We start from the raw sequence: 23947 nt of genomic DNA on the forward strand, positions 1-23947 counted from the left end.
AACCTAGCCATTCAAAGGAATTTAAATGGATTCAAAAGAGCCACTGTAACAGTTTGAATCAATGTAATCCTCCAGCCTGTGTGTCCAGGCTGAAAATACCTGAACAGTCTTCAGCAATTCGAGCTGAACAGTCTCACTCTCCCGATGTTTGTTCGATATTTAATTCCCATGAGTCTGACGAAGAATTAGCTGGTTCATCCGAAGATCCAGCTGTGACTGCATGAACATTTGTAGCACTTTGTTTACTAACAATGGCAAACACACGTGCCACCACGGACATGGCATTTGTGCTGTGTGCAGGCCCCCTCAATCATTCATGGAGCCTGTTTACAGGGTCATAGCTAAGATGTCCAGATAAAACTGCCACACAATGGGCCCATTCTTCGCCGCACAACTCCACCTCCAGACGAGGACCGCAGATGGGTCAGTGGCCCTGTCCTTCTTGGAGATGTCACAGGCGCCGAGCTAGAGAACACAGCGGCTCTTTCACATGCGCTCCTCTGCATAACCCTGGTGCCTCCCACAGCGCGAGGCAGAGTCGCCTGAACTCCACACCGGCTGCTCGGAATGGCTGCTCCTCCCTGGTTCTCAGTCCTACGCTGGATCCTCCTCCTGACCATCTCAGGCAAGAAACACGCTATATACTTAATAAAATATGGGAGATTTACCACAACGGAACTAACAGAAAATGCACTGCAAAATTATAACGATAATAATAGTTTTCCTATCTTTTTTTTACCAGTAAAATCATTGATATTTACTATAAACAAAAATGAGCATGAGATGTGATTGCTTTCAGAAATTTTAAAGAAAAGATAACCTCTATTTATCTTTATAACCCTAGTAACCCAGTTCATTTCTCATTTTAATTGTGAATTTAATTTAGTAAAATATGATTAACTATACACTTTAATCAGCTATACACATTTACATTTTTTTCACGCTTATAACATAAAAATAAAAATAAAACAAATAAATAAAAGATAAATTATAATTTTTTTTAAATAAAAAACAAAAAGATTTGCCAAGATGGTATAGATATGGGTTAAAACAACCATATTTATTTATTTATTTAAGTTATTTTGGTGGCTTAGAATGAACCAAAAACATGTGGTAAATTAAAAAGCAGACATAATATTACTAGAGACTATTATCGAAAAAGTGAAAACATGGTCAAAAATAAATTATGCAGAGTAGTATTCAACTTTACATACATTAAACTCCTTTAACAAGCATTTACTGTATTTTTTCAGTTGTCCTTTATACCCGAAATAGTGGCGATTTTCGTGCCGGTGGGTCGGCTGCTATTATGAAAATAGCATATTTTCTTAGCATGAGTGCAAATAGCGATGGATGCTGTTTACACTAATTGCATTATTTAAGTGCAAATAGGATTTTCTGCTTTACTACTTATTACAAGTGGCAATTATCTGCACCTCAGTATTGAAGTAGATTATAAAACTGAATGCAACCTACTGAGTGTAAATGTTAATTTTCATTCAAATTATTAATTAGATGCCATGGTTGACACCCTTATTGGGACAAATAAAGCGCCTACCCTAACTCTACCCAACATTTCATTTTCAGCTTTTATTTTTACTTTCATTATTTTGAAACACGTCGAAATACAACCGCCATACATTTTACCATCTGCACCACTAAAGATATCAAACAGTCATATTTTTGTAATGATGTCTATCCCATCACACGTTGGTGGGCGGAGTTAGTGTAAATAACCATCGCCAACAAGGCGGGCTATTTGCGTGAATGGACACAAAAAGTCCTAATTAACCTAAATTGTGTTAAAACTCTTCCATGCAGCTCAAGGGTGGTCCGTGTTGGGGTTTCTGGTGACGGAGGGCAGCACAGTGATTCTGCCGTGTCACTACTCAGTGAAGCACCACGGCTTGAGCCACGTCTGCTGGGGACGGGACTGTGGAACGTTCTGGTGCAACGACATCATCATACAAACGGATGAGTATGGCGTAATCTCCAAAGTCTCCGGCAGGTACAAGCTTATCGGAGACGTCCTGTCAGGACAAATGGACCTGGGGATCCAAAAAATGCAGGAGACAGACAGCGGGCCGTACTGCTGTAGAGTGGACATAGAAGGGTTTTTCAATGATAAGAAGGTGTCCTACACTTTGAGGGTCATGAAAGGCAAGTCATGCAGATGCTTTAAAGTCGGATCAAATTTGGAGGGTTTCGTATTTTAATGTATCTTTATGCATTTTCGTTTTTTGAAGCTCCAACAACTGTGCCTCCAACGACCACGACCCCAGTTATTACAGAACCACTGGAAACACAGACAGGTGAGGTGCATTAAGGCATTTGTTTTATTTAAGTTATTAAAAGTTATTAAAATACGCATATGCATTTCCAGAACATTAATTAATCCTTCTTCAATGTAGATAGTCCGGGTTCAATACAGATAGTATTTGGTGTATGTGTTTAAGAACAATACATTTAAAAATGTATTGCAATTAAAGTACAGTGCATAAAATAAACAGTTAAGTGTGTACTGAATGCAGTCTGAAAGGACACAAGATATGTGAGCAAAATAGCCCAGAAATTATGGTTTGGGCTATAGTGTGTCGCCTTAGAAATCATTTCTGCTGACTTCAACTTATGCATGATTTGCATCAGTGTCGTGTTATTTTCCTAGACCCTTTCAGCTTACCATTCAGTCAAACCACAATATGTGAAGCAACACTGGTTGCATTTCAGTTGCACTCGCCGTGTCACGAGAGACCACATCGAGCAATAGCTTAAATGTCAGAGACCCTTGTGGGTGGAGATAACGGCTCTCACTCATCAACCAGCATGAGTAGCAAAAGCGATTTCCTGAGTTTCACTCTGAATTTCCTAGTGTCTTCGTCGTCAGATCAGTCCAGAGGAGACGACTCATCGTTCTCTGACATTTCCTGGCAGAATGTCACCCATGTGCATTCTGAGGTTATGGTGAGTATCTGGTGCTTGTGCACAGTATATGAAAAAATATACATATCACTGTTAAGATTCTATGATTCTACTAATTAAACTATTAGACAGTTAAGTATACACAATTATCATTTTAGTCAATGTAATTATCAAAGTAATCGATTCAAATAAAACTTTATGAGTCATTCGGTCATTGCATCTTGGAACATAACTGCCAGCATTCTGAATTTTGTTACGTCTCACTTATACTTATATACAAACTAAAAGTTTGGCATCAGTAAGATTTTTTTTCATTAATTAAATTGACCAAAATATGCAGTAAAGGCAATGTTACAGACAATTTCTTTCAAATAAATGCTGTTCTATTTGACTTTCTATCCATCAAACAAAGCTGAGAAAATGCATCATTAAGCAAATCATTAAGCAGCAAGACATAGATTTTTAACATTAATAATAATAAGTTATCATCAATAATAAAAATTGTTATCATCAATGATTTCTGAAGGATCATGTGTCACTGAAGAGTAATGACTGCTGAAAATTCAGATTTATATCACAGGACTAAATTACACTAGAAAATCTTAAATAGTGATATTTACTGTATGTTTTTACATTTTCTTTAAACAGATAAAAGCTGTGAAATTAAATAGCAGGGTGGAAGTAACGTATAAATCATTTTGCAGAGGAACTGAAACTTTTTTATGCCATTTGTAATACTAATTTTAAAACAGAACTGAAGACTGAAAGTGTCGCTTAAAGTGGTGAAACTCATAGCTTTGTGATTTTAAGATAGAGGAGCCGATCTCTAGGATCATGCTAGAGATCAACATCCCGGTCCTGTCTCTGTCTCTCAGTCTACTGCTGCTCCTCTTGGGAGCACTGGCCCTTTTGACCTTCAAACGTACGTATAGCACCAGGTTATGAATCTACTACATCTTTATTTAATGATAATGCTATTGTAAGTAAGTTAAGAACTTTTCTTTTTCAGGTGGCTTTTATGGGAAGGCCTTTGCCGGTGGGTGGTAAGTGCGTGTGTTTCACTTTAAGAATCAGAGCCCTTGTAGCAGTATATATTCACAATAACTGATATGTTTTGAACCTCAGTTTCTCAAAGGAGCCCCGACACATTATTTATGAAATACGCACAAGAAGACCAGTGGAGGAGAACATCTACACCCTGGAATAGACACAAAAACAACTCTTTTTTTTTTGCTTAAATTCATAGGCACGTATGCAAGTCTTTAATATTGTTCATTTCTGTTTTGAGAAGGGGACGGTTATTTTATAAGCAGATAAAAACATCCTCATTCTCATTTTATGTGTGCAGTACCCCTTTAAGTGTGAAAATTCCTGTATAGTTGTAAAAAAATATATGTCTACAAAATGTATGCACGTTTTCTTCTTTACATCAAAACATTTTAGTTTAAAATAATAAATCTGTGATATTTATTATTGATTTTGTCCATTTGTCACACAATCAATGCACAAGCCTGAGCGCTTACCACCATATCCGTCGGACTGACCTTTGACCCATTAACGCATCGATCAACAGAAAAAGTGGTCACCAGATGATAAAAAAAATGATTCATAAAAAAGAGCAGATAGTACAATGTGAAGAACATCAGTCACTGCAGACGGTAAAAGTGTCAAAGTGTAAACATCGGGGTACGGAGAAAATGGAGAAAGCAGCTGGTGCCATCTTACAACACGGAAACAACTGTGAAACTGATTTATTAAAAAAAAAAAAAAAGCATAAAACTTTTGATATAAAAACTGAATGTAAACACATATAGACCCGTCTCGGAAATATATCACTTAACCACAGACAGTGTCCAATGGACAGTAATGTGGTAATGTTAATAAGACTGGTGGCAGCTGCTCTGGATAACGTCCTTGACATGTGTTTCTGTCCTGTGCCGCCTCTGCAGCTGTACACCCCAGCACATGAAAATATGATTTATTACTTGATAAAATTTGATCTGCTGTTTTGTAATGTAATTTGTAACCAAGTCTGTTAAATCGATATTCTGTCTTTGCAGTATATTGCTTATTTTCTTTTTATCCTTACAGTGTAAATTATGATTTGTATTGATGGTATTATTATTATTCGTTGTTGGTAATAGTGCAATAACTTTGCAGTAATGTGATGTTGCTTTTGTGTATTTTGGTGTTTATAATTACATTGACTAAGGTTAAAAAAAAAAACATTATTTTCATTATTGTTTCTCTTCTAAGCCCCGCCTTCTGAAACTTTCTAAAAAAAAAATAAAAAAAAAGAGTGGTGTGCTCTGATTGGCCTGCTGTAGATAGACTTCAGCTATCACAACAACTATGATTAATGTAAACACATAAAAATGCTCATAATTTCTCCACATTATTGTTTTTTTGGGTTGTTTTTTGAGAACATGACAATCTATAGTATACAGTAGAGCCTGTTTGACACAAAACATTTCAGTTGGAGAAACAACAAGCAAATCAGATGTTAAGATGAAACTTTTCAAGCGCAGTGACAGAAAATTCCAGTCAAACCAGTAATTAATTAAATAATTCAGTTTCAAGCTCCTACTTCCATCTCGATGTTCAGCTGCCTCCAAGCTGTTAAAAGCGCTATATAAATAAAAATGATTGATTGATTGATTGATTGATCGTTGATTAATCTATTCTTAGAGTTTTATTTCAAAGCACAAATTGCTAAAATACAAATTAGCTTGGTTCAGTGCAGTACAATTGTCTAATAGTACTTAATTGCCAGAATCCCCCAGTATTTAGGGCTTTTCTGTGACACAGATGGCCAGCATGGATTTTAACATTAGAAAAAAGTAAATCTGTGGACATGTATGTTCGTTCCAAAGAATACAGTGAAGCAAGTCATTTCTGAAATGCACAGGTTGGTAGCAGGATATACATTGACTTTCATGACATCAAGTGGCTGTGAGTGGAATCACAACCATACCCCACCAGCCTCTTCAGATGAATGAAATATTAATCTAAGGATCAGTGAGCAAATTGCAATGAGCCCAAAGAGAGAGACAATAAGCAATAGGGGAATTCAAACCTGAAATATGATCATAACCGCAACATTAACTTTAAACTAAATTATCTTACAAAACATAAATGTTAAATATTGTTTCAATAACTATGAACGCAAATTAAAAAAAAATTATTAAATACATAAAAATATAAATTTTAAAACAAATACATTCAGTTGCACTTTCATTTAGTGTTTTTATATGTTGGTATAACATAAAATCATGTTATTTAAAATATTATTAGTCTAGATTTTCTAATATTGCTTTAGATAAAATCAAATCAAATAAATGATGCTAGAGCTTTGTTCACTTCTCTGAGCTTTTTTTTTTTTTACAGGTGTGATCAAATTACATCAAGTTAAATGTTGCCAAACATCTGTATGTTTTTTTGTTAAAATAATAATAATAATAATATATCATAATCATAATCATAAAATTATTATTATTATATGAACAGTTAAGTGCTTTTAAATACATGTTAAAAGTAGTTATCCTGCTGTATAATAATGATAATAATAATAATAACACTGAGATTAATAAAGTAAGCTATAACAGAAGAAAACAATATGAGAAAATATGCTGGTTTTGGTTTGGTTTTACTGAGTATGGGACAACAACAATCTCGTGGAGAGAAAGCAAAGGGTGGTGAGTGTGTGCTCGGGGTCAAACCCGGAACATCACCTACACCCAATGACCACAAGGCGGAGATCCTCTTTCCGACGAGATGCCTGTGTCTGTCGGTGAGGGCGGACAGGAGAGACAGGAAAAAGTGAGAGATGAGGCGAAGAGGCAGAAGAAGAGGTTAAGGAAGTTTGTCTCGTCCCAAATCCACCAGAGCTCATGTGGAGCAGGATGAGGTGGACCAGGCCCCATCCAGGAGATGTACTGATGGTAAATGACAAGCTCTAAACATCAAAAGACTCTTAATCATTTAAATACAGTGTAAAAATCACAGTCATACATTATATAAATTTTGATCTAAATAAAAATAATGAATATGAGTAGGTTTCTGCATTTTTTTATTGATACTATTTAATTAAAACAAGCATTTGTTTGATATTCTCTTCAGATCAGACCTCTCTACAGGACGTCACCTGTTCTGTAGAGGACAGTGTCAGTGCACCACATCTGCTGAGACTGGCTGAGGGTGAGTTTACCCTCATAATCCAAAATATAACTCACACGTGCTATTCTTACAATATAATATTTCAGATGTATGCGTATAAAGTAAATTGTTTCAGTAAATATACATGTACAAGTATAGTGATACAAACAATGTTAAAATAGGTTTAGAATATGTATGGCTTGTCTGTAACGATAATAATATTTAAAATAGACCACATTTGCTGCAAATACACCATCGGCAAGAAGATGAGAGAGGGAACATATGGCTCTGTATATGAAGGGACCCGCTGTGAGGACGGCCTTCAGGTGGCTGTCAAATTCACAGCAAAGATAGAGAATGAGCCGTACATCAGACTTGTGAGTGAACTGCACTTCTTTTGTCATCTCCTGTCAGTCATAGTTTACTGTTTAGAACTTTTTGGATTAATGTGAACCACAGTGTACAAATAGTCAATATTTTAAACAGACTGGCCACAATCCTATTTTGAGAAATTATTTCCATCTAACCGGTCTTTCTTCTAGCCTGACCATGCCAGACCAGTACCTCTAGAGGTGGCCCTGACAGTCTCGGCCAATCAAGGCCCCAGCTGTCACCACATTATAGAGCTACTGAACTGGCAGGACCATCTCGACCAGTACATCATGGTCTTAGAGCGGCCCTCACCCTGCATGGACCTGTATGATTTTTGGCTGCATTATGACGGCCTCTTTAGTGAGGGGATGGCTCGTCATTTCATGCAGCAGGTTATTGAAGCTGCTGCCGTCTGCTGTTCCCGGGGATCCTCCATCGAGACATCAAGACCTCCTGGTCAACACACTGTACAACACCTACAGTGGTATGTATGCTTTTTCAAACATGTAGTTTGGGAACTATACTCTTGTGAATGAACTAACAACAGGAATAAAAGAAAACAACATGCAGTAGTAAAGAACACATTTAAATGTGACAAACTCATTCCTTTAGGAACAGCGATGTACTGTCCTCCAGAATATTTTCAGAGAGGTGACTATCATGGGAAAGACGCAAATTTATTGTCACTGGGAGTGCTCCTGTACTGCATGATGACCAGCCTTGCGTCTGGCAGGCTGACATGGGTGACCTATCCCTCCTGTCTTTGCGTCTGGAGCCTTGACCTGAGGCAGTAGTTTTAGCGTCTTGCGGAACGCCTAGGGATGTGTAAATATTGTAGATAGTTTAGATTTAGTTAGTTAGCTCTCCATCCCTCCAGTCTTAGTGTCTTGCAGGCCTTGGTAGCATCTGGCACCTGGGCTTGGGGCAGTAGTTTTAGTGTCTTGCGGAACTAATCGCCTAGGGATGCAAATTGTAAATAGTTAATTTGGTTTTCCTTAGTTAAGTTAGCTCTCCATCCCTCCAGTCTTAGTGTCTTGCGGGGCTGGCAGGCCTTGGTAGCGTCTGGCGCCTGAGCTTGGGGCAGTAGTTTTAGTGTCTTGCAGAACTACTCGCCTAGGGATGTGACTTGTAAATAGTTAGTTTAGTTTTAGTCAGTTAAGTACTGCACCATTCAATCATATTTCTAAAAATGGAGAGTCACCAAGAGCTTTTCAAAGCTCCCTGTAAAGCCTGTGCCAAAAGTTCCTGGCACTGCCTCCATTGAGCTTCCTGCCACTCACAGTTTCTCAGCCACATCGGGCCCAAAAAACCTGTCAGGGCCACTGTAGAAATCATTGGGAAGACCACTGTCACTGCCTCTCCAAAACCTGCTGAAGACAAGGAGAACCGAATCAAGAGCACCACAGAAGTTACTCAACAAGCTTCTTGTCCAGGCCTGAAGGTTTCTGCTGCTGCAATTCCAGAACCGGCAAAGGTTTCAGAGCTCTGTCTCATAACAGGTGAAGTTGGAAAGCTTCCCATCATGTATTCAATGAAGGTTCCTCCCATGATGGTGTTGAGATTCATGCCACGGCTGCCAAAACACCTCCAGCCAAACAGCCTCAACATTTCTTGTCACAGCCTCAGCCAGAGCTAAAGCTGCTCCAGTCCCAGAGCTCCTCACTCACTGGTCCCAGAGGTTCCTGCTAAAGCTGCACTGGCCCAAGACGGTCTCGACTGCATCCTTCCACGTCCCCGGTGTATCCTGTCACTGGAGTGATTCCTCCATAAATATAATACAACTGTGTCACATTAAAATACACTTTAAAAAAAAAAAGTGTTATATTATTAGGGAAAAATAGGATAATCTGGAAATATGAACAATCATGCTTTATTTCTAGAGAGGTCAAGCCTCTTTTCATTTATCACGGTGAATGTATGATAAACTCACCAGGTAAATTATGCTGGGTAAGTAACATCTCTATGCAATAAGCCTCAAGAATCCATGGTTTATAGCAGACAAAAGCCTTGTTAGGCACGATGCAAAGCAGGGCTTACTGCTTTTATAAAAACGGTTATTCCATATAGGTAGCAAGGTTTCACAAAATAAAACAAAGCAAATAAAATGTAACGACATTTAAAAAAAAACATTTTCCCACCAAACAATGCAGTTTCTCAGAATGGTTGTAGTTGCAAGAAAGTGGTCGCTGAGAAACACACTGATGCAGAAACATAGGTGTATGTTTGTAGAGTAATTTACGGCAGCTTTGAATGTGTGGCTCAACCAATCAGAATCCAGGAACAGAAATATCCGTTTTATAAAGAGGAATTTATACTATGTGGCCCTCCATTTACAGTTTGATGTTGAAAGTATCGGCATGCAAGTTCCAGGTATGGGATTTAAATCAGACTGTAAACTTAAGTGGCATAAGCAATTCAAATGAAACATACAAAACATGCCAACTCATGGCGTACAACGTACGTCGGTGGGACATTTACCGTCAAGACACTTCTTTTTAAAACGCTTATGAGATAGCGGATATATTCATAAATAATACAAATTATTTTAGCTCTTGTCTGTAATATTGGCACGGTGAAAATAAAAAGCAAATGGGAATAAAATAATTTTGAAAAAAATAGTAACAACAGTCGGACAGGATCAAGTCGCTCAACTGCTTCATTTCATTAATCCAGTTTTAGACAACTCATTGAGTTAATATTTCAACTCGCTGTAATTTCAAATAAACTTTATTTTTACATAAACTGAGTCTGAATTTATCACACATACAATAAAAAAAATCTCTAAATGACAGAAATAGCCTGTCTCCAACCTTCAAGCTACCATCTTTACACAACTTATTTGAACAAATACTCGCTGTACAATACAGTATAACAATGTGCCTTCAGAATACAGTGGTTGCGTTCATTGTTTCTTTCTAAATGTCCCAAATACAGTGCATTAATAAATGTATACACATTTGAATTTTAGAGGAATGCATTGTACAGATAAAAAAAAGAGAGAGAGAGAGAGAGAGAGAGAGAGACTGCAGAAAAAAAACAGAACAACAGCTACAGTACACAATTCATTTCCTTGAGGAATCTTTTGATTAAGAGGAAGAAAAAAACAGGCATCTTAAGGCTTATGTTGAATTAGATGGACCTTCGTCAGGAAGTATAAAGGTCTGCAGAGTAAATACTGCTATGTCATACTGCCCTTTTATATTTCAACTGAACAAAACACTGATATTTATAACCGTCATCCAAGAAAGTCTATTCTTACTATCAAAACAAGTCGAGAGGAAAGACGAGAAAAGAAAGAAGCGGGAAGCTGTTGGCCTCCAGTTCCATTCTGTCAGTTTGAAGATGAATTCTAAGAGGACGTCCGATACACATAAAACTCCTTTTTGAAATATTTGCATCCTTCAGAATGTCTCAGCAACTCATTCTGGAATGTACAATGTTGATGGGTCAGCGTCTGTGACTGCCTGCATATGATAGTAGTCGGCATGTCTTCATTAATGGGCGTCTACGCCTGTGCGCCTCGAGCGAGGGCAGCAGGGTTCCTGAGAGGCCTGCCAGTGTAAGGTAGCAGGTGGTGCAGAGAGAGCTGAATGCTGGCGGTGGAGGTGAGGGGGTGGGGGAAAGAAGATCTTCCCCGGATAACTTTCAGTTCTCCTCAATGAGGGTGATATCTAGTTCAGTACAATCCCTTTCGAACACGCTAGTTTGTCCCCCGTCACGCTCTTCCGGGTCCTCCTCCTCTCTCTCCTCCTCCTCGTCACTTTCACTTAACGGCCCAATACTCGTCCTTCCCAGGCCTTCAGCTGGTGAACACGAGCCTCTGAAGTCTCCAAAAAAAGGCTCAAGGCCCATACAGACGTCCCCGCCGCAGGCCAGTCTGCCACGTTCCATGTAACTGAGAGGGTCTGTGCTTCGTGTCTGGAAACGAAGAGGGAAGTAACTTCAGTTAAACACTGGCAAAGTGACCATTTTTGGTGCACAATCACATAATCGAAAAGTTTGGGCCACATGAAGCAACTTTGAAAGCAACCAGACAAAGAATACTGGGCATATGCCAAAGCCCCTAATTAAAATTCAAGACCAATTTCATGCCCCTTGACAAAGTTTTCAAAGTGGAGATGGTAAGATAAACAAGACAAAAACGCAAAGCTGTACAATTTGCTGAACACCACGAAGAGTTGCAAATTACGGGCATCTATACATCTTAAACCAAACGCGATGAGACTTTTCATCAGATTTAGATAAAGCAAAACATTCTAAATACGTTTATTTATTTTATATATTTATATTATTTAATGAGATTTGTTAGTGGTCCTCCAGTGGTACACTTCTGAAATCATTTTCAAACCAAATTGTACATACAGGCACACATTTTACTATACTTCTCTCGAACCTGAGACGTAAACTATTCAATATGTATTTAAAAGTTACAGCAGAACATTAAAATTTTAGTTAAGTGACATGCGGCTGACTTTTGAAATGCGAAAAATTTCCTATTGGAAGATGAGTGCTTCTTTAATGTAAATACCTACCAAATTGATTCTTCTAATCAGAAGTCCAAAAAAATGAGCTACCAGCTGCGAATCACTGATTTGTTCAGATAAACAAAAAAGTAGCAAAAACAGAACTAACATTTTAACTGAATTATATGTAGGCTGTAGCACTTTTCACAATCAAGTTCAATGCCATACAGAGAATTTCTTGTTTATAAAATCTAAATGCCTAATAGTCCACACACTGGGCACTTCAGAACTGGTTATTTACTGGCCAGTGACTCTTGAAATGATCATTTATTTTAGGGTGCAATTGAGAAGATAAACTAAGACTAAAAGGCAAATTTACATTTTCGTCTAAACCATTAGATAACAAAAATTAACTGCAGGACTTTTACTTTTTTTTTTTTTCAAGAAATTTTGCTGAAATTTGAAAGGATTAAACAAAACGTTGATTCTAATATTTCTTGTTTTTTTTAATCTAGCTTCACGTATCAAACAATTGTTAAAATGACAAAATACATTTTTAGGTCTTGTTAAAGAATTTCAAGGTATTTCAAAGTTTTGTTAAAGGTATAATATAGAAATAAACAAGAGTTTTAATAACTAAACTAGTAACTGAAACTTTCATAACGCATGCTGACATGACGTTATTGAAATTTCAAAATTATTTATTAAATACATACAGTTATACGAACAAAAATATTGTTATATTGTTAGAAATGTTATAAAAAAAAACTACTTTTATGATCTTTCCCAAAAAAATGTGTTGCAAATTGCCTGCCTTGTTGGCACAAAATGAGTGTTTACACTAACTCCATTCACCAACTTGTGATTTAGATTTAAGTCTACATTATAAAAGACAGCTTTCTATAATCATCTTCAGTGGTGTTCATGTAAAGTGCACACCTCTGTATTTTTGACGCAAATAAACCAGAGTTCGAACCCTTCTTTTTATTTCCTCCCTTTCAAATTTCATATAGCATCGGAAAATAAGTAATCTGGTAGGGTTAGGGTTGAATTAAAATGAAATTTTAAATACATTTACACTCAATACATTATTATTGTATGCTGTTTTATAATGCACTACAATACCGAGGTGGAGATAACTGGCACTATTTGCATTAAGTATAATTTTTTTAATTTGACTATTTACACTTCATGTAATTTAATTGCTGTTTTAATTGAAGTTTTAGTGACTTCTATCACTATAGCGCAAATTGTCACTGTTTTGTTCCTGTAATTATACAATATGTACGTAGCCAAAGTTGAATCAACCTGGATAGAATGTATCAATACTCAGCCCTACTTTAAACAATCAATCATATTTTATCATTTTTGCTTTCTTTTTTATACTGTGAGCTGCCTTCACATTCCCATCAGAAGCCCTCCTGCTTTCAAAAAAACCTATTCTTATAACACCAGCTATACTAGCTTTATCTCCAGAATGGTAAGGAGCAGCATACCTGTGTCATTTTGGCGAAATCTAGCACAGGCCGTGCACATGGTCTGTCCGGGTCCCTGCGGCGTTTCAGGCCAGGTTTGAGCAGGAGCAGGTCGCAGGGCTGAGAATGGCACCGTGGAAGTTGAGGAGGAAGAGCACGGCGCACCGAAGACGGAGTGCTGCAGGCGGACGAGGGCGAGGCGGGCACCGCCGGAGGGTGAGACGTGATTTGCGGGGGCACCGGAGGCGGCGGCAAGAACTGGGCGGCAGCTTCGCGGATGAGCACGGGAGAGAGGGAGAAGCGCCTCTGCGGAGGCGGCGGCGGGTGGAGCGGCGAGGGAGAGGAGGAGCATGAGGACGGCGAGGGGAAGAAGCAGCAGCAGGCACCGCCTCCGGCACCGTCACTCGGGTCCCAGGGGAACGTCCACGGCAGCGGGGAATCTGGGGAAAGGGCCAGACTGAAAAAGGTGGGGCTGGAAGAAGAATGCAGCGAGGAGTTGAGCGAGGAGCTGGGGGCACGTAGTGGACACGGCCCCCCCGCGCCCCCTCCACTGTGGCATCGCCGGTTCACTGGTGTCCAGACCTTGGAGGCGCTCGGCCGCCAGGTGTACCGGCAGCGTGAAAGGTCCTCTGGTACAGACAGCGAACGACAGTGGCGTTTGGGGGTGGCGGGGGGGAGGGGCGGCCCGGGAAAAGACAGGTCCGTCACAGAGGTGCTAGGGGCGAGAGGACGGTTCAGGGCATCCCCCTCCGGCAGGTGGCTATCTGGAGGACCCAGGGGCACGGGGCCGGGGGGGAAGCTGGAGCTGAGCACCCCCTGCAGGCTGGCCTTCGAGGGAGGGCAGAGCTGCCAGTAACTGCTCTCTGAAAGAGGACGGACAGAGTTTTAGGAGTTGATCAAGATATCAGAAGACATTACAGGTGAGCGCATTATGGATTTTTGTAGGCCCAACCCCAGAAACAAGCATCTAGCACTTCCAGTTTCATAATCCTCAAGTCAGGAAGGTTTTCAAGAAATTATTTTAGGTATTATTCTATAACAAACTATAATATATATATATATATATATATATATATATATATATATTTGTAAATTGTAATTACGCTTTATTTGGAGTTCTACCGTGATGTGTATTTCTTAACATTAAGTCTAAAATGTGCTTTAATGTCATTATTAATGAGAATTGTATGATCTTTGAAGTAACATCTGTCCTTAAATGGAATATATTTGAAGTGAACCTCACTATATTTACAATACTCCCAATTAAATATGCTTATAGTATATAGTACATATCTTTAGTTAGATTTCAGCAAAACTTCCACACAGTTAAAGTGCATTAAGTACAAAATTAACTGTTCCAATTCAGCAGACTTTAGGCACACCTGTTTCGTATGCTAAAAGTACAATTGCTGGGTATTTCATGTAAATGTATTTGTAGAATACTTATCATAAAATATGTATTTTGGATATGTTGATTTTTTACTATGGTGTACTTGCTAACAAGTAGCTAAATGGGACTAGAGAGGTAGTTGGGGATAGTGAATGTCATCACTACAAGGTAAACTCTTACAAGATATTCCAATTCAAACTATTAGGGATGTTTTGTTTTTTTTATAAAGGCAGCTGCTGGAAGATTATTTGTGGCGGTGACGTCATGTGACACTGGTGTGGTTTGTTTATGGCCTAGCTTTAGCTTTTTATTTCTGGAGATTACACTTAAAGTTCAGCATTTTAAATTGTTGCAATTTTTGGAAAGATTATCATCATAAACGGCACAAGAATCATTTTCTTGTTGGTGACAGAGCTTATTATCAGCAATAATCCAAAAAACACACAAAAAAAAAAATCACTGCAGTACTTCATTTTGAATTTGCACACAAACCAAAAACATAACTTATTAATACAAATGATAAATTGCTAGAAATGATATGACCGATCGCTCTGGCTATGTATTTTGATCAAATGAACTGCAACTGGTCCAAAATGAAATTATTCGGCAGCTGTAATTAAATACAAAATTTCACATTACGCAATAGGTCTTGACTTGTTTGGGGCACATTTTAATCTGTATGATGACATTAATACATGTTTCTTTACTTAAATAACATAAGTCTTATGGTTTCTCAAATATATCTCATAAAATCTATACCATTTGACATTTCTACCACAGCATGGTATATGTATGTGGGTGTATATATAATGTTATATGTATAATGTTCATGCATATTAAATAACATTATACTTCCTACAGACTTCCTGTATTGACTACTGCTCAAAGTTTTGGTTGGCGGTTATTTGATCAAAAACTGTAATATTGTAAAATAGAGAAATTTAGAGCATTACTTTTGCTTTCAAATTTGACAGTGCTGTAAAGTTTCTGTTACACTGTTGACCTTGATTTTGTTTTAACTAGCAGCTTTTATTTAGAAAAGCAATGAGTTTTTAGAGCTGGTGGGAGTTTTTACATTAGTTCGAAAAAGGATTACTGGCATTATGCGCCATGTTTAATTCATTTAAACCAAACTGAAAATTTTAAGAGCTTTTAGATTTTCAGACACTCAAGAGATAGGTTACATACCAGGCATCAATCCATCTGTGGGCCGGCTGGTTTCGGGGCTCTGGCGATGAAGTAGAGACTGAAAGAAGTTTTTAAAAAAAATGATCGCTTTAAGAGAGGGCTGAATGATGAAGTGAAACATATCTGCACTGAGATCTAAAGCACAAGCTTTACCAGTTTGCTGTCCAGTGGTTGTTGTTGATGCTGGGACAACGTTGTTGTTTAAGATTTAACGAAACCATGGCATGGCAAATTAGCGGAGGAAGGAAAGGTAGGAAAGGAAGGAAAGAGGCTGATGTGCACTAGATATAACTGAAGCACCGTCCACCAAACATCCAGGACACGCCGCTCGCTCGATCTCACTCAGGAACCATGATGACGTCCTCACCTGGGACAAAGAAGTCAAATAAAGTATTAGATATAAAATAAGTTGGATTGTTTCTGAAGGTAAATAGTTTTCATCTCTTTTGGTTTAGTTTTAGACTGCCTTTTTGGACTTTTAAGTCGTTTTTGAGACAGTATGTTATCATGAACGCTCAAAGAATCAAGAAAAAAAATTCTCATGATGAAATCCCTTTAAATAAATGTATGTGAATACTAAATGCCTTGCTCTGAATTCAGGGCAGTATAAAATGGAGGCGCGAAAGTCGAGGGTAAATGTTTAACAAAAGCAGTTTCTCATGCAAATCTCTAGTGTAACATATCTGTTGAGATTGTAAAAAATATATATATATAAAGGAAATACAATTATTAAAACTGCAAAGTATTTCTCATGTACTCCGACATAAGATGCCTTTTAATTTCCTGTCCTATTCAAAAAGGTGCAGCCACTCTTATATAAGACTTGTCATGTTTACAAGGAAGAGTATTAGTCCTTGATAAGAGTCCTTCCTGTGTAAGTAAACTTTGCAACAAGATGCACAGAAAAAAAAAATGTTTTGTGTAACTCTTTGGTTTTATTTCCGAATTTTTGCCGGTTTAGCTATATTTAAAAGACTATACCAAATGTAAAAGATAGTAAAAAGAACTAAAAAGAAAAAGAAACTGCACTCGCCGTCTCCATTCTGAAAACTCCAGCATAAAGCAGGAAAAAAAAAACCTATAATTTCTCCTCGATTACTTTAATACTACAAACAATTCTCTCTATAAAGCAGGCACGAAAGCATTCTTTATTAACTACGCACTGCCTTCAGCGAACATATAAAATTCCCTTTGATTAATGAGTGCTATACTCCTAAACCGCTGACATCACACTTTCGCACGGAAACAAACCAGGAATTTCAGGTGACTGACTTACGTGCCTTCAGAGCAACAATGAAAAAAAAACTAAACAACGTTTTTCCCCAGATTTCAAGAAACAGGCTAAAAATGGCAGTCCATTTATTATAATCAGGCTCATGTGTTTGTGATCAGAATGTGACCGATTCTAATTAATAATTGAATATTATTGTGCTTTAAACTCAGGCGTTCTTTCCTCTTTTGAAGTATCCTCAGATTATGCTTTAATTAGAGAAGGCGGCCGAATTTGTTTCTTTCCAAACCCCGCTAAGGTCTGTAACCCTGCAGGGCACAGGCCCAGTCTGTTAGCGGTCTCCCATTACAGCACACATGAATAGGGACCGCTTGGTGACAGGTGTCTGGGAAAGCTGCACAGTCAAGGAACCGGCTGTTCCGCTGGCCTGATGCCACTGTGGGAACTCCTAAGAACACATCCTTCCCTGTCTGTGTTCACGGACACACAGAGCATTAAAACCACAAAATCATCCGACATGACTGGGCACATGTTATTTAAATTAAGGGTTTAGAAGGGGGCCTCAAAAGATAGCTGGGGTCGGGAGAAAATGTATGTATACAAAAAAAAATTCAATCGAAAATATTAGTAGAAAAGTAGACAAATGACTAAATAATATTAACTAAATGACATTTGAGGGTCCTGTGGTAAAACCTACAATTCTGTCAATGAAGTACAAGATAACTCATTGACTTAAGATAAGACAAGTCGTCCAAAGTGACCGTACTAAAGGTTTTGTTCCCTCAAAAACGACAAGTCGTCATTACGTAATCAATGTTGTTTTTGTTCAGTAGATAGACGTAAATAAATGCTGATTACGTTGATTATGTTCTGGGGTACTCTCCAAAATGGCGGAAGATGGTAACTCAGGGAAAAACCGCCGAATAAACTATTTTAATAAAATGTCAGAAATATCTTGCGTTCCAATGATAAACAGAGGTCTTTAATGACGGGTTTTTAAATGACCGAATTTCCATTTTTATTCCTTTAATGTATATATGCTAGTACGCCGTTTAAATCTGGGGCTTGCTTGTGGTCGCTGAGAGAAAAAAATGGTTAAAAAAATAAAAATAGATTAAAACAAGATGAGTAGAAATATAACTAAACAATAGTACCTAAAGTAGCTATTACTGATATTTGGGGGTCCTTTAAACGAGGTACGGGAACAAATACTGAGGTCCGTGGGTTTTAAGAGATGAAAAACGAACGATTTGTAAATTATTAAATGATACGTCAACTCATTGATTGAAGTTAAGGACCGTCGGTAGTAATGACGTATCGCGGCGGTCACGAGTAGATTCGGGTTCGGTTCCGCCGTTGCCTTGGTAACGAGCTGAGCGGTCGCGGCTGATGGAGGCGATGGCGGGGGGAAGGGAGCCTGCTGCCTGTCATCTCCATTATAAGCACATTAAGCGTGACATGTAGCACAACATACCCATCGTCTACAATTCAAATCATTTGCCGAGATAAAAAATATATACATTTACCGCATCTACGCCTATAAATCATATCGAATCGCGCTGAAGGTCGGTGTAGGCCACCGGGTTACATTTCTGAAGCTTGCGCGTACGGTTTGCATTAGCCAAGTTTGCCCATTCCGATCATGCATACACATTAAGAGTATATTGATTTTTGCACGCCGAAGGCAAGCGAATGAATTGAGACTATAAATAAGCATTGGTCGACATTAGGAAGCAGAAAGCTGTTTCATATCGCGTGCACCGGTTGCAATGTTACACTGTTTGCATTTTGCAGGTTACGCAGAGATAAAACACACCAAAACCGAATGCTTTAACTCCGTATTTAACGCTTGACGAATCGCTATTCATTAACGATAATTAAAAAAAAAATAACAGACTGTATATGACAAGCCAATCAGGAACAGCCTACCCGGGCTATAGCTAACGCGGTGCTGTAAACAGGCCTATTAAAGAAATAAAGATTTAAGATGCCTTTCCGTCAAATACAGTGCTTTCCGTTCGCCAGTCTGCAAAAGCAAATTACTGCATCCCTGCCATGTGCTGCAGATTTGTTTACACGCGTTTATGAAACGCAATTCTGCCCCACGAACCGATTTCTAGCCATGCACAATGAGCCTGACTGCAGCGAAACTAGGCATTATATGAATAACACCCCATTTAAATAAAAATGCACTGATGATTTTCGACGATAACGGCTTACCTCGAGTCAACCGAGAACGGTCGATAAAACCCCAGGCCTTGTATGTGGCTCTCAACCGAGAGATTCAGCCGATTCGGTACAACAAGCTAAAGCAGGTCGGCTTGCCGTCTAATATACCGTCCTCGCTTCGGCCTGGAAATATTTCTGTATACAATTCCCGACTGCTCTGCTTAAAAAACATACCGTTGGAATAACAAGTTGGATCATAACCGAAGACCGAAACAGACGATTTAAAGGATCGTGTAAAATTGAGGATTGGTCTGCAATTGCACGCTTGGTCGATACAGACTGTCTTCTCAACGTCGCCCACTAGGGAAAAATAAGTGCGCCCCTTCTATGGAGGAATTTGTAAATAACATTCAGGGCATATACGGACTCATCTTACACCAGTCTTCATACAAACGCGCGGAAAGGTGTTGTTGGGGGGGGGAAAAAGATGAGGAAAAATAGGAGGTGAATAAATAAACGATATTAAGCTCGACAACACCGTTCAGGGAAAGAACTTGAGTCTCTTTGGACTGAGCCGATCCCGAGATAATACGACACGAATCAGCATCATGGGAACTGTAGTGATTTCTGAAGGGACTTTTCCGTATTTTTGTAAATAAATACGATTGTTTTCAGAACTGATACATTTAAGACCGTCATTTTTAACGCGGCAAACTATTGTATACAACTGAAACTACCCAGTCAATTAACTAAAGTTCTTTGACATAATAAAAAGAGAAATACAATGTTTATTTACACTTGATCAAATTGAAATTAAAAATAAAAAAAAAAATTGGATAATAAATAAGACATATGCAGAGTCAGCTAGCCAGTCCACATCTTTATTAGTTTTTCGTTTCATAGAGTTCCACATACACAAAATAAAAACAAAACTTCTGAACTTCCTGTTTTTAGAAAAACAGTGACGTGACAAACAGGAGGAAAAGTGTTAGGAACAGAACAAAAAGGAATAGAACCTGTGCTTTAGAAGGGAAAGAAACTCAAAAGGAAACCAGAAAGTGAGGAACAAAGTAGCAATAACAGGTACTGTGCGTGTACAAATGTTGAATCAGACATCTGGCAAGGACGCCTTGACTACAAATAAAATATAGTGCGTTTTGAACTAGGAGACAGTGATCCAAGTGCATTTCAAACATGGCTGGAGAACGAGCTTTGCACCTGATCCGTGCAGACCATTGGCATGATTTGATGAGACGTTATGTAAATCTCCAGAAAGGCTCTTCATGCAGCGGAGGCGCCTGGTTTCGGTTGTGGTCGGTCTCGAGGAGAAAGCGCAACCATCCCAGCACATTCTCCTGTGCCGTTAGATGACTGCTAAAGGTGTAGCCCAAACCGGGCTGAGAGGTTTGGCCCTGGTGGCACGGGACTTCAACCTAAACAGAAGAATGTCTATTAGCACTGAACTTTACAAGAGAAGGACGTTGATTTTATACAAGCAATATACCACATCAAACAACTACAATGACTCGAATATTCAAGTCTGACCTGAGTAGCATTAGAATACAGCCAAGGACCGTCGGATGATAACTCGGAAGGTTGTGAAATAATGGACGACATGGTATCTGGCGCCATTTCCCACACTGTGCCCTCCTTTTCACCACCCTCGTACAGCTCCGTATTCATCTTCTCAAGCAAGCTCTGCCTAAGAGGATTTCAATTTTGCAAATTAATAGAATTACTGCCAAGTTAAAACGCTTTCTTTGGAGACTTACAATTGATCAACAGGGTCCTGTCCCTCTGTGTCTTTCTGGGAAGCAGATGGCGGGTCCCATGCATGAAGCGCTCTCCGCCAGAGACGGACTTGCATATCCCAAGATCGGCGGCTATATTTGCGGTATTTGTTTGGAGTGGAAGGGTGAATCCCAGGAACACGCAGACGCCTGAACGGTTAGGAAATACCCAGGAGCCATTCAATAAAAAAAAAAAAAAAAAAAAAAAAAAAAAAAAAAGGCAAAAAAACCCCCAAAAAACTAATTCTCACTTTGGAATCTGCTGAACGTAGTTCTGGTAGCCACAGGTGTTCTTTCCATACTGAATCTGTTTTTGTCTACGCTTCAAAACTGCCTCATTCGTCTCGAATTGTGCCGGGTCAGCATTGTTAGGGCACCACTGTCGCCCTGATGGTGACCTACAAAACAACTTATTTGATCAGCTGGCCCAAGGCGGCTAAATAAAACCCAACTGCAGCTTGACAGATTAAATGAGAACAATTGAGAATTTTTAAAACATTTTTGCTTTAGAACAAGAGAAACTTAATGTGTGTACATGATTCTATTAAAACAAGTCATTTATCAGGTTACTTTAAAAAAAAAAAAAAATTGTATGCATCAAGTCATAAATACTATTCTCTTCAATAACCATTAAAAAAAAAAAAAAAAAAAAAAGACCTGTTGATCCCGTCAATGTCTTCTGTTCCAACAGCAACACTAGTTGTAGACATCTTCAGGATGCACCGCTCAAGAATGGATGACCTGAACAGAGAATCTGCTATTTAAAAAAAAAAAGTTAACCTCTAAATTGGTAGTCTTGACTTCAAGGGTCTCAAAAATTTTACACCAAAAATGGACAAAAAAAAAAAAAAAAAAAATTGGATGAAAACCGACCTGCGAGGCTTTTGAACAGCAGAAGTCTTTTCTCCATTATGTGAAGCTGACTGTGGGGTTTTAGAGCAGCTGGGAGGGGGATCCCACAGTTCACAAATCAGTATCAAATTTGCAATCTTTGGCAAAGCAAAAAAATAAAAAAAAATAAATAAAATAAAATTCATCAACAGACCTGACAAGACTGTCATACACTGAACTGCAGCCTGGTAGAAGCCATGGTTCTGGGCTACATGGGAGAGAGTGTGCTTTAGTCTTGAAGTCTTGGGCAACGTCTGATGGCCACAAATGAAGAGGCAGAACTCTAAAACACAAACAAAAGACAAGCTACAGCAACACGTAAGGATATTTTACATGTGCAAACTGAACTTTAAAAACGTACAACCGCGACTCAAAGGGGCTTTGAAGAAGGCTCTCTATGCGTGTTGTCATGATTTTGGCTACAGCCACACAACGCACTGCGTCTGACAAAGCTTTTTATCAGCGGCAGGTGTAACGGGGGCGGGGCTCTACAAATGAGACAGGTTAGGCCTCTAATCATTAAAAAAATTATAAAACAAAATAATATAGTCATAACTGTTTCGCGAGGAGGGAAATGCTCTTTCCGCGTGAAGTGAAAATGACTAGTGTGCAGCGTTTGATCGCTGGCACGGAGAAAAACAAATCTCTCAAAATAAGTAGGCTAGCTGTCGGAGTTTATGGTAAATATTTCGTTGTTCAGACAAATACCTTTTAGACTTGGCAACAAAATAACTGACAAATAATATATTCTTTATAGAACTGGTTATACTGCTACCGTTTATCACGGTGCATCCGTCACTAAACAGCCTGTTTTTTCAGCAAAATGTAAACCATAAATGAAACCCCAAACTATTAGTGTAAATTACGTTAAACGTTACAATATAGAACGTGTTTTATCCAGGTAATGTTGTGTTTAAAGCCGTTGTTGTTGTTTTCCATGGTCAGCGACAGCAAGGTAAGACCTGCTTTGGTTGGATCACGTTAGAAATAGGACTGCACTTGTTTACGACAGCAACACACGTTTTACGGCATCACGATAGCAAAATGGCGTCTGGCAGTGGGGTAAGAATTTTGTGAAGTGTTGTTTAGATTCCCTTTTTGTTAAGAATTGTAACCCATTCGCTTTCTTTACCTATTGTTTATGAACTAAATATGTTCTCAATTTTGTCTTTTAAAAAATGTTGATCTCGCAATGGCTGTGAAAAAGAAATGGAAAATGGGTGAGGGTTGGGACGCCAGATGGTTTTGTTTTGTTGTCGTATACAAAAACAAGAACATAGATATATTTAATTATGAGATGTTTTGCAATCTGCTATCTTTGGTGTTGCCGACCGAGAGCCTTGTTAAACTATCAGTTTGGTCGAAAGGGTTTTATTAAACACTCGATCTTGTATACATGCTTTTCCATGCATTTTCAGCAGATTTCCGAATTTAACACATTGGTCTTAAAGGATTTGCGTTTGAGACCAACGGTTTAACATTTTTATAATAGTATCTGTTTGTTTTTGTACTCCAAGAATTCCAAGAATGATTTTCGTCGTAAATGGGACAAAGATGAATATGAACAATTGGCCCAGAAACGAATCACAGAGGAGAGAGAGAAAAAAGATGGTAAGCAAAACAATGTTATAATCTTTCGTTTGTATATGTATGTATGTATGTATATATGTGTGTGTGTATATGTGTATATATATATATATGTATGTATGTATGTATGTATGTATGTATGTATGTATGTGTGTGTGTATATATGTGGGTGTGTATATGTCTTTTTTTTTCATTGAGTAAGCTTTATTAAGATTTTGTATATTTATTATATGCATTTATTACTTTTATTACTTGTATTACTTTTATTTATTACTTCTTATGTTCGATTGTCACTATATGGTCCAATAAAATTAGCT

The 23947-nt window shown here is 38.4% G+C and overlaps 4 protein-coding genes across 8 annotated transcripts in view; 2 read left to right on the plus strand and 2 right to left on the minus strand.

Annotated features, from left to right (window-relative positions):
- Positions 1 to 438: 438 nt before the first annotated feature.
- Positions 439 to 4389, plus strand: timd4 (T cell immunoglobulin and mucin domain containing 4). The gene is made up of 7 exons (XM_043220951.1): positions 439 to 625; positions 1822 to 2160; positions 2247 to 2312; positions 2870 to 2961; positions 3730 to 3841; positions 3929 to 3962; positions 4045 to 4389. Exons 1-7 carry the CDS (start codon positions 568 to 570, stop codon positions 4124 to 4126), a joined length of 783 nt encoding a protein of 260 aa, XP_043076886.1. The 5' UTR covers positions 439 to 567; the 3' UTR covers positions 4127 to 4389.
- Positions 4390 to 10157: 5768 nt separating this feature from the next.
- On the minus strand, positions 10158 to 19772 carry fam53c (family with sequence similarity 53 member C). Of its 2 annotated transcripts, none has more exons than XM_043222080.1 (5): positions 19597 to 19772; positions 16116 to 16329; positions 15963 to 16020; positions 13406 to 14247; positions 10158 to 11364 (listed from the first exon to the last, which is right to left on the minus strand). In XM_043222080.1, the coding sequence occupies exons 3-5, from the start codon at positions 15967 to 15969 to the stop codon at positions 11092 to 11094; spliced, it is 1122 nt and encodes a 373-aa protein (XP_043078015.1). In that variant the 5' UTR covers positions 15970 to 16020; positions 16116 to 16329; positions 19597 to 19772; the 3' UTR covers positions 10158 to 11091. The 2 variants fall into 2 exon arrangements, with proteins under 2 accessions (XP_043078015.1, XP_043078014.1); XM_043222079.1 differs by having other exon boundaries at positions 19414 to 19772.
- A 455-nt stretch (positions 19773 to 20227) lies between these two features.
- Positions 20228 to 22524, minus strand: slbp2 (stem-loop binding protein 2). Of its 3 annotated transcripts, none has more exons than XM_043222053.1 (8): positions 22405 to 22524; positions 22198 to 22326; positions 22026 to 22094; positions 21810 to 21893; positions 21404 to 21550; positions 21135 to 21302; positions 20908 to 21064; positions 20228 to 20795 (listed from the first exon to the last, which is right to left on the minus strand). In XM_043222053.1, exons 1-8 carry the CDS (start codon positions 22452 to 22454, stop codon positions 20619 to 20621), a joined length of 981 nt encoding a protein of 326 aa, XP_043077988.1. In that variant the 5' UTR covers positions 22455 to 22524; the 3' UTR covers positions 20228 to 20618. The 3 variants fall into 3 exon arrangements, with proteins under 3 accessions (XP_043077988.1, XP_043077990.1, XP_043077989.1); XM_043222055.1 differs by having other exon boundaries at positions 21810 to 21906; positions 22405 to 22523; XM_043222054.1 differs by having other exon boundaries at positions 21810 to 21909; positions 22405 to 22523.
- A 177-nt stretch (positions 22525 to 22701) lies between these two features.
- zmat2 (zinc finger, matrin-type 2) overlaps positions 22702 to 23947 on the plus strand; it is a 3904-nt gene continuing 2658 nt past the window's right edge. Inside the window, exons 1-2 of one of the 2 annotated variants that reach the window (XM_043222057.1) lie at positions 22702 to 22723; positions 23561 to 23654. In XM_043222057.1, the coding sequence (XP_043077992.1) occupies positions 22721 to 22723; positions 23561 to 23654 (97 nt within the window). In that variant the 5' untranslated portion in view covers positions 22702 to 22720. Of the gene's footprint in view, positions 22724 to 23016; positions 23106 to 23560; positions 23655 to 23947 lie in introns of those variants that run through there. The other variant, XM_043222056.1, reaches the window with a different exon arrangement.

This window comes from Puntigrus tetrazona, chromosome 21, assembly GCF_018831695.1.
Source record: "Puntigrus tetrazona isolate hp1 chromosome 21, ASM1883169v1, whole genome shotgun sequence".
Lineage (NCBI taxonomy): Eukaryota > Metazoa > Chordata > Actinopteri > Cypriniformes > Cyprinidae > Puntigrus > Puntigrus tetrazona.